The sequence below is a fragment of the Equus przewalskii genome, chromosome 27, assembly GCF_037783145.1.
Source record: "Equus przewalskii isolate Varuska chromosome 27, EquPr2, whole genome shotgun sequence".
Taxonomy (NCBI): domain Eukaryota; kingdom Metazoa; phylum Chordata; class Mammalia; order Perissodactyla; family Equidae; genus Equus; species Equus przewalskii.
The window spans coordinates 33,195,315-33,207,902 of NC_091857.1; the positions used below are offsets into that span (position 1 = coordinate 33,195,315).

Genomic DNA, 12,588 nt, shown 5'->3' on the forward strand with positions numbered 1-12,588 from the left:
ACACGCCCCAAACTGGGGCTAGGAACTTAACCACTACCCCACCCATCTGCTGGAGGTAAACCTGTTTTAAAAAAAAAAAAAAAAAAGATTGGCACCAGGGTGCCCGGTGGCCAAGTGGTTAAGTTCCCATGCTGCACTTCAGAGGCCCAGGGTTTCGCCAGTTCGAATCCTGGGTGTGGACATGGCACCACTCATCAAGCCATGCTGGGGCAGCGTCCCACATGCCACAACTAGAAGGACCCACAACTAAAAATACACAATTATGTACCGGGGGGTTTTGGGGAGAAAAAGAAAAATAGAATCAAAAAAAGAAAGATTGACACCAGAGCTAACAGCTATTGCCAATCTTTTTTTTTTTTTTTTTCTGCCTTTTCTCCCCTTGGCTGTCCGGCCCCCAAGGCAGGGAGGGCCCACGCGGAGCCGGAGGCTTCTGTAGCCGCCCCCCAAAACCCGCGGTCGCCCTAAAGAGGTGGACACGAGAGTCTCCGGAAATCTCGGGACCTAGATGCTCACGCGGGAACCCTAGCCCCGAGGGCAGCGGGAGACCCCCACAGGGGCGAGAAGAAGCCAGGGACCTCTCCCCTCCCGCACGTGGCGGAGGAGGCCCCTTGGCTAGCGTCCCGTCACCCCTCACCCAGAGGGAGCGCGCCCTGCGGAAACGCCCACGGCCCCCGCCCCCACCCGTGCGCCCTCCCCGGGCTTCCCGTGTCACTTCCCGCCGTCCACTTCCAGAGCTTCCTCGCCGCCGCCGCCCCGGAGACCCTCCCAGGGTTTCCTTTGTCCCCTTCACACCCTTGTCCCGGGCTTCCCAAGTCCCCTTCTAGACATCGCCCTCCCACCCCGCCGCGGCGCTCCCTCCTGGAGATTTTCTTGTCCCCTCCTCCTCTCCGCCTCCCCCTGTCCCCTCCCGGAGCTTCTCCTGTGCCCTCCCCACCTCCTCCCGGGTTTCCCGTGTCCCCTCCCCGCCCCGCCCCCGTTTTTAAACCTGGCGCCGAGCGCACTGGTAGGTGAGCGCCCTCGCCCAGAGGTTAAAGGCGCGGCCGAGTCGCTGGCACCGCTGGAGGGGCGCGGGCTCCGCGGGCACCATGAGACCCGAGGCGGCGGCCGGAGCCCGGGAGGCGCGGAGGCGCGTCTGTCACTGCCCCGGGGACGGTCCCAGGGGGCCACCGCCGCCGCGCGGGCCCGAGAGGTGAGGGTGTCCCCGTGGCCCCGCTGGATGCGTCGAGAGGCGCGCGGTGCGGGGAGCGCAGAGCGGGACGCGGCGGCGCCGCCGAGCCCCAGAGCCCGACGGCGACTTGGGGCAAGTTCCCTAGCCGGAGACAGGGACGCAGAGTCCGCTCGGTCCAACGCACGGTTCTGAAGTGCGGAGGCCCAGGAGGTGGCGGCCAAGGAAGTGGGCCAAGCCTTTCGTTTATAGATCTGAAATTCACCCGGCTGGGCACGTTGAAGTGTCGGGGCCCTTCAGCGAGCCTTGCAGGGGGATCTCCTCAGTCTGACTGTCACACTTTTAGTGACAGTCTTTGTGTGCCGTGTGCTTGGGGCTCAGCATTCACTGCCCCCGGCACCAGCACTTTATGAGGTAGTCAAGTTATAATCAATTTAGCCGGGGAGGCGTGGAAGGGGCTGGGTGGCCAGGCAGCCAGAGAGGAGAAATGGATTCCCCCTTTTGGCATCTTAGAGCTCTAGAAACCTCTCTGTAGAGTCAAGATCCTTCAATAACCCAGGTGGTGCGGTTGAAATGAGTGAGCGACAAAGTAGCCAGCTACAGTGGGGAATCTGAATGGAAGGATCCAGCCAGGCTGGGAGAGAAATCCCTCAACTAATGTCTTCCCTGATCATTGTATCACATGCGGGACTTCTCAAAGCCCAGAGAGGGCAGAGAACTGGGAATGTGGCAAGAGGATTTAAACACAGATGGTACCGGGTTTTCCACAGACTGAGAACTTGAGAAGACATTCTGGGATGTCTAGTGACTTTCTCAGGCAGACATTAGAAATGATAAGAATGATAACTCATATCATATAATTTTAAAAGACAGCAGAAAATGCTGAGGTTCCTTCTTGATCCCTGCCATTCCAGCCCTACACCATGGAGACCTTGGATGCGGTCGCCCCAAGATGCTGAACCAGCCGGAACTGGAAACCCGGTAAGGTTAAGGTGGGCGTTGTAGGTGTCAACAGTTAAGGTAGAAAGCGCTACAATCTCTAAAACAAAGGGACCGTGAAAGGCCTCCTTGGCCTGTCCCTCCCTTGGTCATCCAATGCAGAACTGCCTCCAGCTCTGGGAGCAGGAGTGTAGGTGGGCGAGGTGTTCAGACCTGAGTCACGTGTGGATTCAGTTCCTGCTTGTTTTTCCTTTCTTGAGAAGCAAAGCCACTCTGGCAGAGCTGTTTCACGGGCATTATAAGAGATTTCTTCCATGTTGTGTTTTTTTCCTGCAAACCAACAATAAGAGGGAGGAGGGGAGAAGGCTGTCTCTCTTGCCCCCGCCTTAGAGAAAAGCCGAGTGCACCATTAGCTAGAGAAAAGCTGAGTGCACCATTAGCTAGAGAAAAGCTGAGTGCACCATTAGCGCTGGGCTGGTGCCACCGTGCAAATATGGGCAGAGCCCCGTCTGGAGTGCCCAGAAGGTGTGGCTAAAAGCCCCCACCCGCCGTCTGGCCCTTTCTGAAGCACTTTCAGCCCTGTCGGCAAGCACTCCTGGGGTAACTCATGTTGTCTGAGCAAATACACTCCAGCCGACGGCTTTGTGGGTGAAGATTAATCGCCACCACTATTCTTTTGTCCCCTGCATTGGTCGCCTCATTGCTTGATACTTACTGAAGTCAAGACTTGCTTTCAGAGAATTTACCTTTCCTTTGTTTATTTTAAAATGTAAATTGATGACTTTTAAAATGCTGAGGTTAATCAGGCTGCGAAGGACTGTGTGTTTAATTTACATAACGCTGTGGCAAACGGTTTAGGGCGCACTTATTTGTAATGTGATAAGAAACCCAGGTGCAGGAAAGCAGACCATCGTATTTTTGTACTTAGACTACTTTATTCAATTAGTCTGATTAATGGGAGTTTTAATTCAGTGACTATTTTTTACTTTAAAAGTGAAGCAAATAAAATCTATATCGAATTAACTAAGGATACGATTTTTTAACCCACGTTATTCTTACGTGCAATATCTAAGTAATGGAAAATAATTCCTTCTTTTGCATTTGAATTTAGTTCTCAAACCTAAGATTTAAAAGGTGCTTGGGAGAGAGAGTATATAGAAGTTTACAATTATCCAATTTTCTTTTAAATGAAATGTATGTAAAGCCTATCAGTTGTTTGCAAGAATAAAAATACTATAGCATCCTTCCTAATGTAAGACAAGTGTTTTTTTCCTGTTATGAAGAGAAGGCCATTTGTGAGAAAAATGGAATGCTTGCAGAAAAATGTTCTAGTCGGTTGTCAGCACCGCACACCGGAAGAAGCAGATGTGTCGGTGGATTTTTTTAGGAGGGAGGGCGCGTGTTTCGTGGGGGCTGCAGAGCTGGCGAGCTCGCTGCCCCGCTTCGCCCGGGCCAGCACTTCGCAGAGCCCAGGTGGCGGGGCGGAGAGGTCCGCGGCCGGCCACTGCTGCCCCCGCGTGCCGCGCACGGTCCCCGGGAGCCCCGGCCCGAGGAGCGCAGCGCCGCGCGGGGAGGGACCGCTTCTTGCTCAACAGCGCCCTCTCCCGCCAAAGCAGGACAATTCCTCGGCTCCGGAGCCCTGTAGACTATTTCCCGAGAAATGTCTTTGGCGGAGAGTGGAAGGGGATGAGGTGGGGCTGCTGACTAATGACCTGTACAAGGACTGCCGGCAGGAAGAGAAAAATTAGAATAAAGTCTAAATTCGACGGAAGGGCTCAAGGCCCTGTGTCCTGAGCAGTGGAGTCACTCCTCTGTTCGGTGCCCCTACCCCTCCTTGGGAGCTGTCTCCCTCTGCTGCCTGGGAAAAATGAACGACAGCCCAAACCTTTGTTGACCTCTGTTCCACTTCCCTCCTGGCCCCTTGCCGGCCCTGGGAGGAGGCGATTTCCTGGAAGGAGATGTCAGGGACTGTGTTCTCCTGCGCCCCTCCATCCTCCCATCTTCCAGGCTTCCCACGTTTTGGCTTTAGTGACGTCAGAGGCGTGCACAGGGAGAAGGCGAGAGCCTCAGAAAGTCTTTGCTGGTTTCTGTTCTCTCGCTCTTAAAAAATTGCACATACCCCCCCTTAAACACAGTGCTTGACTTGTATACATTTTTGTTCCTTTTGAATTATCAAATTGTGAATCTTTAGACATTTCCGGCCTCAGAAAAGGATCTTTAGTAAGAGGATATCTGTGGTGTAAAGTTCTTAAAGTTTGTGTATGTTTGTGGGGTAACGTTTTAAAAGTGTATAAAGGTGTGCTGTATGTTTCACAGAGTCTGGTTAGAATTAATCGCTTTAAGGAAGCTGTTTCTCTGTACCACCGAACACTGCCTTTTGGTGTCCTCCAAAGTTTGCATTGTCGCTTTAGATCCTGCCCGCTCACAGGGAGTGAGATCCCCTCTGGCAGCACAGGATTGCTTACAGTGGTAGGCTGGGCCTGAGCAATTAGCGGTATTTTATGGTTACAAACAGAGCTAACACAGACGCGAAACCTGGAGCCCCTGCAGAGTGAGCTTCATCCTGGAAAACATTTTGTTCCGAAGAGCCTCCTTTGAACTGCCTTAGTCCCCCACAGGGTATTATAAAAATATGGCTGCTAAAATGTAAGGCTTGCTCACCAAGGTCAGAGTTAGCAGGGACAAGCCTGGCTCTCTCTCTGCTTGTGTCTTGTCTCCACCCATCAATATCATCCTTAGTTTCCTGGTGCTCAGACTAGCTTCCCTCTCTCTCTCTTTTTTTTTTTTGAGGAAGATTAATTAGCCCTGAGCTAACTACTGCCAATCCTCCTCTTTTTGCTGAGGACGACTGGCCCTGAGCTAACATCCATGCCCATCTTCCTCTACTTTATATGTGGGACGCCTACTACAGCATGCCTTGTCAAGCGGTGCCATGTCCGCACCCGGGATCCAAACCGGTGAACCCCGGGCCGCTGAGAAGCAGAACGTGCGAACTTAACCGCTGTGCTACCAGGCCGGCCTCTCTCTCTTTTTTTTTTTTTTGGATGATTTCCCTTGCTGTACAGAAGATTTGTAGTTTGATGTAGTCCCACTTGTTTATCTTTGCTTTTGTTGCCTTTGCTCGTGATGTCAAATCCGAAAATTCATTGCCAAGACTGATGTTAAGAGCTTACCGCCTGTGTTTTCTCCTAGGACTTTTATGGTTTCGGGTCTTATGTTCAAGCCTTTAATCCGGTCTGAGTTGATTTTGGTGTGTGGTGTAAGACTGAGGTCCAGTTTCATTCTTTTGCATCTGTTCAGTTTTCCTAACATCACTTATTGAAGACACTATCCTTTCCCCATTTTATATTCTTGGCTCCTTCGTTGTAAATCAGTTGACCATATATGCATGGGTTTATTTCTGAGCTCTGTTCTGTTCCATGGATCTATGTGTCTGCATTTATGCCAATACCATACAGTTTGGATTATTATAGCTCTGTAATTTAGTTTGAAATCAGGAAGTGTGATGCCTCCAGCTTTGTTCTTCTTTCTCAAGATTGCTTTGGCTGTTCGGGGCCCTCCTCTCCACTCTTGATCTTCGGGTCGTCTTGGGCCTTTGGAGGCTACTGAAGTGTCCTCGGAGTCTGTCTTTCCTTCCCTCCCTGGTTGCTGTTACTTGAGTTCAAATCTTTATCACCTCTTGGCAGGCGCCTCCAAGCTTTGTGCTGCTCCCACGGCGATGGTTATCCTTAAAATACAGACCTGATTGTTGAACTCCCAGCTCAACAATCAGTAGTGGTCTTGGTGTCTGTCTCCAGAATGAAGCCTAGACTTACTAGTGGCCATCTAAAGAGTTAAATAGTCTGTAATCGAGAATCAGCTTCCCAAGGGAGCCCTTTGACCAACGCAGCCTCTCGTTCATTCCACCCTGGGCTCCCCCCACTTCCCCACCTGTGCTCCCTGTTTTCCCGCCTTTCAGAATTTGATGCTCACCTCCTCCAGGAATGGTGTCCAGTTTGCTCTCCCAAGTGCCACTGATGCCTCTGCCAGGCCCTCTGTGAGCCCTTTCCCGATCCTCCTGCCCACGTAGGATCGTTAGCATCTTCCTGTACCATGCTCTGTAGTGCAGTTAGCTGCCCACATGTGTCTCTCCCCATTAGGCTTAAAGCGTCTGAACTAAGGACTGGGCTGGACCCATCCTTCCACCTTTGAATCCCTCACAGTGCCGACAACAGAAACAGGAAGAGGGCTTATCAAATACTGCTAAAATCCGTCCTCATACCGACAAGGGCGGACTACTTCCTCCTGATTTTTGAAAACCCCGGGATGCTGCTTTAGAGGCTCCTTAACTGTCTCTGTGTTCGTATGTGTCTGTCTTTACAGCCTGAGTCTGGGGGTGACCAACAAACTTCTGGATCAAAGGGGGCCTTTGGGTTCCAGCATCCTGTAAGGTAATATATGACTCCACAGTAAGAAATATGTAACTTCCTCTTGATAGAAGCATTAATACGCCTGGTGTCTTCAACCGTATGCATTTTCAACAAAGTGGAAAATAATGTAGTCTATTCTCCAATATTATTGAGTTATTATTATGCCAAGGAACTTCAAGGATATTTTGTTGGGTTTCTGGAATCCATTCATTAATTGTGTGTTTGGTTGGAAGCTGGAATTGGCTTTTCTTTTCTTTATACCTTTTGTTTATACCTCTCATTGCATACTATGTCTTGTGTTAAATTTAATTGTATATTAATTGTATATACATACATACTTACTTAGGTATTTAGATACAATTCTATTCTTCTCCCACTATAGAAGTTAATATGTTTTCTAGTGCCAAGTAGACCTCCAAAATTTATGTGCTGAATAAATGAACAGTTGGGTGGGTGTTCCACCACAATCGGTACCTACAGCCTCTCCCGGTAGTGTTTTCATGGTCCTGCTGGTGATCAGGACCTCACTGCTGTATCTCTCTTCATTCTATCCATTTTAGGCAAGTGGCTCATGCTCAGGACTTTTGTCTGTCTCCCTGTCTCCATCTCTCTCTCATTTCTCTCAGTCTGTTTCTCTCCATCTCTCATTTCCTTCACCAAAAGGAACCCAGCCTATGCTGCCACCTTTCTTCATTGTGTTTATCTGGGTTATCCCGGAAAACCAGAAGCCTTAATAAAACCCAAAGACACTAATTGTTAGAGGTGAAATCCAGAGCCCCTCAGATTGGTCAAAGAGTGATTTTTGGAAATGGGAAGCCTTCCTGGCATCCCTTCCATCATGGTCCTTAATCCTCATAAACTCACTGGCGAAGCTTTAGCAGCACAAACTCTGCGTGGCTGCTTTGGAAGGTTCTGACGCACTTGTTCTGGGGGTAGGCCTAGCTATCCGTATTTTTATAGGCTCCCCAGGGGATCCTAACATGCAGCCAGGATTCAGAGCCACCACCCTCTCATGCCCTGTCAGCATTTACCTGCCCCCCCCCTCCCCGCGGGCCTGCCTCACTGTCTGCTGTTGCTCCCCAAGTTTTGATTGGTGGAAAATGCAGTGACTGGCCAGGCATGGGCTGCATCCATGTAACTGCATTGCAAACTAAATACACAATTTTATTTTATCTTTTTATCCCAGAAAATTTCCAACATACGGAAAAGTGGAGAGAATAGGACAACGAACCCCCATGTGCCCATCACCAGCCTCAATAATTATCCATTTTCTTCAGATCTGTTCATATTTATCACTTTCTCCCAACTATTTTTGTTGTTGTTGTTAGAATATTTTAAAGAAAATCTCAGACATCCTACAAAATTGCCTATAAATACTTCAACATAACAGCTAATTCTTAACATGGCCAGCCACCAAACTGCCTATATTTCTGTCTTCGATAGACGTATATCCATTCTGTCTGTTGCAGAGTCTTACAGCTTCAGCGCTGTTTCACTTCGGACTGGGGAATTCTCGTTGTGGGGCTGTCCCAGGCATCGAGCAGGTAGAGCAGCCTCCCTGGCCTCTACCCACTCAATGCCAGTAGCTTCCCCTCAGTTATAAGAACAAAATTGTTTCCAGACATTGCCAGATGTCCCCTGGGGGTTAAGAAGCATGGGTCTACTGGAAATCTTAGAAAGTTTGAAATGGTCGTGCGTTATTTATAACAAGGCATCTTCTCTCTCCCTTTTCTCCCTTATCCAAAAAGGCGAGAAATTGAAATCAGCTTTGCAAATAAGCAGTGATCAGTTGATAATCCCTTTCAGTTCCTCAGAAGGCCCCAGGGAACAATGCAAACACATTAGTGAGTAAAAGGAACAAGGATAAGAGATTAAGGGGAGGGTGGGGAGTATTTTTAATACTTTCCATGTATAACTGGAATCCTAAGTTCACAAAACCTGGATTTAGAGGTTCCAAATTTTATATATTTAAGTTATTTTCTTTCTTTTTTTCCTTCCCTCCGTCTCTCTCTCTCTCTCTCTCTGTTCTTTCTCTCTTTCTCTTTGCTTCCTTCCTCCCTCCCTCTCTTTTTCCTTCCTTCCTTCCTTCCTTCCAGACAAGTAGCCAGGGTTGCCATTTTCTATTCTGGCAAAGTGAGGGGCCCACCCCTACAGCTTCTCTACAGCAACAGCCAGAAAGATTAACCACTTCTCTAGACCTGGTATTGGAGCCACGTCTCCTTCAGAGCCAAAAGGGTCACAACATTCCCCATGCTTGGGGGTGTTGGAGGAGTGGGGTCTAACCTAAATACAGTCTTGTACCACTTAGACGACAGTAGTCCCATAGGATTCGTGCCATATAGCCTAGGTGTGTGGTGGGCTGTACCATCCAGGTCTGTGTAAGTGCTGCAGAGGAGGAAGAAATTTTCCTCTACCCTTCTAGGTTCTTCAGGCCGGTATAAGAATTAAATTAACATGAGACGGATTAACAAGAGAAAAACAAACAAAAGTTTAATAACATGTATACCTGGGAGAAACCCAGGAAAATCAAGTAACTTGCCAAAATGGTCAAAGCCCTCACCTTAAATGCCATTCTCAGTTAAAGACGGAAGAAGACGTTGGGGGTGGGGAGAGTCAAGGGCTTCAATGGGAAGGAAGGCAATTCACATGTAGGCACAAAGGAGCAAATATATGGAAAACAAGTGTTTGTTTGGCTGCACAGACACAGAAGAACACAGAGGGGAGCCCAACAAACAGGCTTTTCTAGATTCCTCCCTGTCTACCACCTGGTTCATGTTATGTTAAGGAGATAGCTTGCTTCCTGAGACAGATTTTTTCATCTGAATTCTTTTAGGCAGATAAGGCGGAGGTAATAGGAAAAATTTTCTAAAACTTTTGTTTCTTAAAAATAATCAGCATAAAATAATCCTCATGTTAAACAGACACATTTTGGGGTGGCAAATTTTGTTTCCCTTTCAATACACTCTGTGATGTTCACACAGGGATGGAATCGCTTAAGGACTCATTTCTCAGAACGCATCCTTGACGTTAAGGACACACAACTATAGAACATTTATTGTCCTGAATGAGCCGGGTCTCCATTTGATCAGAGTGAGCCTCTTAATCTTGGAACTCCGTTTTAATTTCCTTTTACCTTCACGGAAGCCCACCCTTTTCCCTGTGTTGGTCTCAGTGGATTTGCTCACTCATGTTACGGCTCCTTTCTGAATTAGTGTGACCAGGTACCTCCATCTTCCCACAGTTTTGTGTTCTGGTGGCTTAAAAAAACTGCTGTGTGCAGCCAAGGCCAAATCAGAGATGAAGATTGGGAGTTAGCTGCTTCTGGGAAAAGGACCCTCTAGATGGAGTTTAGAAGGATTTTAAAGTTGATTAATGGTGTATTTGTTTCTTAAATGTTAGACTTTATTTACCCATTTCTAAGAGTCAAGAATATCTGCAGAGTTCCGGGGAGAAAGTGCTGGCCAGTTTCCCAGTGCAAGCCACCATTCACTTCTACAACGATGCGTCCGATTCAGATGATGAAGAGCAAGAGGATGAAGCCCAGCCGCCTGACCTTCCGTGCCAGGAGGTGGCAGGTCCAGTGGAAGACAGCCTGGGAGCAAAGGGCAGAGGCCTACGGACAAACCCAGGACGGAGATACCGAGGATGTGGTGGCCTCGGGGGTAAGGGTCTGCTCCCCCACCGTGACTCTCCGGGAGGCGCTGAGTGCACCTCATTCAAATAAGCCGGGTCTCTCTCCCATGCCAGACCCACCTCACACACGCTCTTGGGGACAGCTGCTCCAGGACACTTTGCATTTCTGCTGGGTGTAAGGGGTCAGGGCTGCCTACACTCTCCCTGGTCAGCACTCCGTTCATGGCAAGAACTCAGCTTTTACTTTTCCTTCTGGCGATTCTTCTTCAGGCACTCATGCATACCGTTGAGAAAGCATTCTAGGACCAAGAGAAGGTTGGTGTCAACATGGGTTGTTAGCGGATAGGGCCACTGTCAAAGCACGTTCAGTACTGTCACTCTGCTGATCAAGTGGCAAATCATTCCAATACAGATTAATAACCCACCCATGCCTCTCACTTAACCTGAGACTCATTATTTGGCTATTTCTGCTGTTGTAAAAATGATTTAGATATTGTCCAAGGGTTGATGTGGTTGCTCTGTGGCATGCTGAAAAAAATTTATTTATGAAAAACAAACAAAACACTGAATAATTTCCATAAGAGCAACAGAAATAAAAAGACATGGATTTCTAGGGAACCGTTCTGGATAAAAATTTACATGATTCTTGTCCAAGTTCTGTGCCTATAAATAGACAGGGAGAGGAGCTGTAACTAGCTGGGAATTGCTTTGGGCTTGTTACTTGAATAGAATCACCCTGTTTTCAATCAAAATATCTAATGTAAAATTATTTTCAGTTTTGTTATATGTTGATGATCAAATGAGTGTATTCCTCAAGGTTTCTTACTTAACTATCTTACGTGTGGTTGTCTTCCCAGTTTCTACTTGAAATAAATATTTTGAAAGAAAAAATGTTTGATAATCAATTTTTTTGTTTAAGACATTTTTAGATTTAATTCGTTCTTTAAAGTTTTTAAAAGTTTGTCAGGATGTTTTTATATTTAACTCTTTCAGTGATATTTATGGTTTTTAAGAGTGCAGAAAAAGAATAAAAAATGAGATGAAATGGCCTATAACATCAATGCCCAAATAATCCATTAAGATTAAAAAATAGGAGTAACGCACACAAATATTTTAATAATCTAAACAGTGTAGAAAAGTATACGTTGCAAAATAAAGTAAATTTCACCCTCTCCTGTCCTCCCCTTTTTCTGTCCAAAGGTAGCCAACATCAATTGGTTTTTTTATTGTTCCACCCCTTTAAAAAATTACTTTTTTTGTTTTTTCTCTTTTTGGTCTTTTTCTTGTTAAAATTTTTTGTTATTTTTGTTTTTCTTTTTTGAAAATCTTTTAAACTTATTTTGTTTTATTGTTCTTTTACTTGTTTAAAGCACTTCTTTTCAAACTTAGAAAAAACTGTACCTGGCCTTATTTCAGAAAGCGTTTAAGACGGCCTCCTATTTTGCTGCGTTTTAACAGAAAAATACTAGAAGTCTTACCCTTACTCTTCCTTGTTTAGTTTTCTTAGTAAGCCAGTTTTACTGAGACAAGAGATCTGGCCCCATCGCCACTTTAGCACTGAGAAACCAAACCTAGTCCTCATGCTGACAGCACCGCAACTTCAAATGTGCTGCGTGGTACACTCTCCTTAAATTACTTGGAGTTTGGTCAGCTTACTGAAAATTCAGAAAACAGGACACTTTAGCCATGGCCAGTGAGGGAACCACAGGTACTCCGAGTTGGACATTGTGACGGGGAGAGGGCGAGGTTGGGGCTCCTTGGCCCTCTTTGCTTATTGCGGTTGCATAGATTGACTTTATAAAAGCCCAAACCCGTGCAAGCGCCACACTTTTGATCATGTATTCCCGTCATCAGAAGAACTTGAGGGGCCGCCCGTGGCCGAGTGGTTAAGTTCTCGCACTGGGCTTGGGCGGCCCAGGGTTTTGCCCATTCGGATCCCGGGCGTGGACGTGGCACCGCTCATCAGGCCATGTTGAGGCAGCGTCCCCCATGCCACAAGTGGAAGGACCCACAACTGAAAATACACAACTATGTGCCGGGGGGCTTTGGGGAGAAAAAGGAAAAATAAAATCTTAAAAAAAAAAAAAGAACCTTGAGTCTGCACCCTAACAAATATTCACTTATAAACTATACCTCATGTTGAACCATTTGAAATTGCTGATGTTCGGTTGTTTTGAGCTACAAAAATGGCAATTTCATATGCCCAACCTACATGTACTGTGGGGCCAACATGTTTCACGTTATAAAACATACACATACTACAGATTTTAAAGGATAATACAAATATCAAACAACCATTTTTCTTTTTTTTTTTTTTGAGGAAGATGAGCCCTGAGCCAATCCTCCTCTTTTTGCTGAGGAAGACTGGCCCTGAGCTCACAGCTCACATCCATGCCCATCTTCCTCTACTTTATATGTGGGACGCCTGCCACAGCATGGCCT

The 12,588-nt window shown here is 47.1% G+C and overlaps 1 protein-coding gene across 2 annotated transcripts; it reads left to right on the forward strand.

Moving 5' to 3' along the window:
* Window positions 1–707: 707 nt before the first annotated feature.
* Window positions 708–10,745, forward strand: RIPPLY3 (ripply transcriptional repressor 3). Of its 2 annotated transcripts, none has more exons than XM_008519344.2 (4): window positions 708–1,189; window positions 2,080–2,146; window positions 6,467–6,534; window positions 9,913–10,745. In XM_008519344.2, the coding sequence occupies exons 1-4, from the start codon at window positions 1,086–1,088 to the stop codon at window positions 10,235–10,237; spliced, it is 564 nt and encodes a 187-aa protein (XP_008517566.2). In that variant the 5' UTR covers window positions 708–1,085; the 3' UTR covers window positions 10,238–10,745. The 2 variants fall into 2 exon arrangements, with proteins under 2 accessions (XP_008517566.2, XP_070453736.1); XM_070597635.1 differs by having other exon boundaries at window positions 823–1,189; window positions 9,935–10,745.
* The last annotated feature ends 1,843 nt before the right edge of the window (window positions 10,746–12,588 follow it).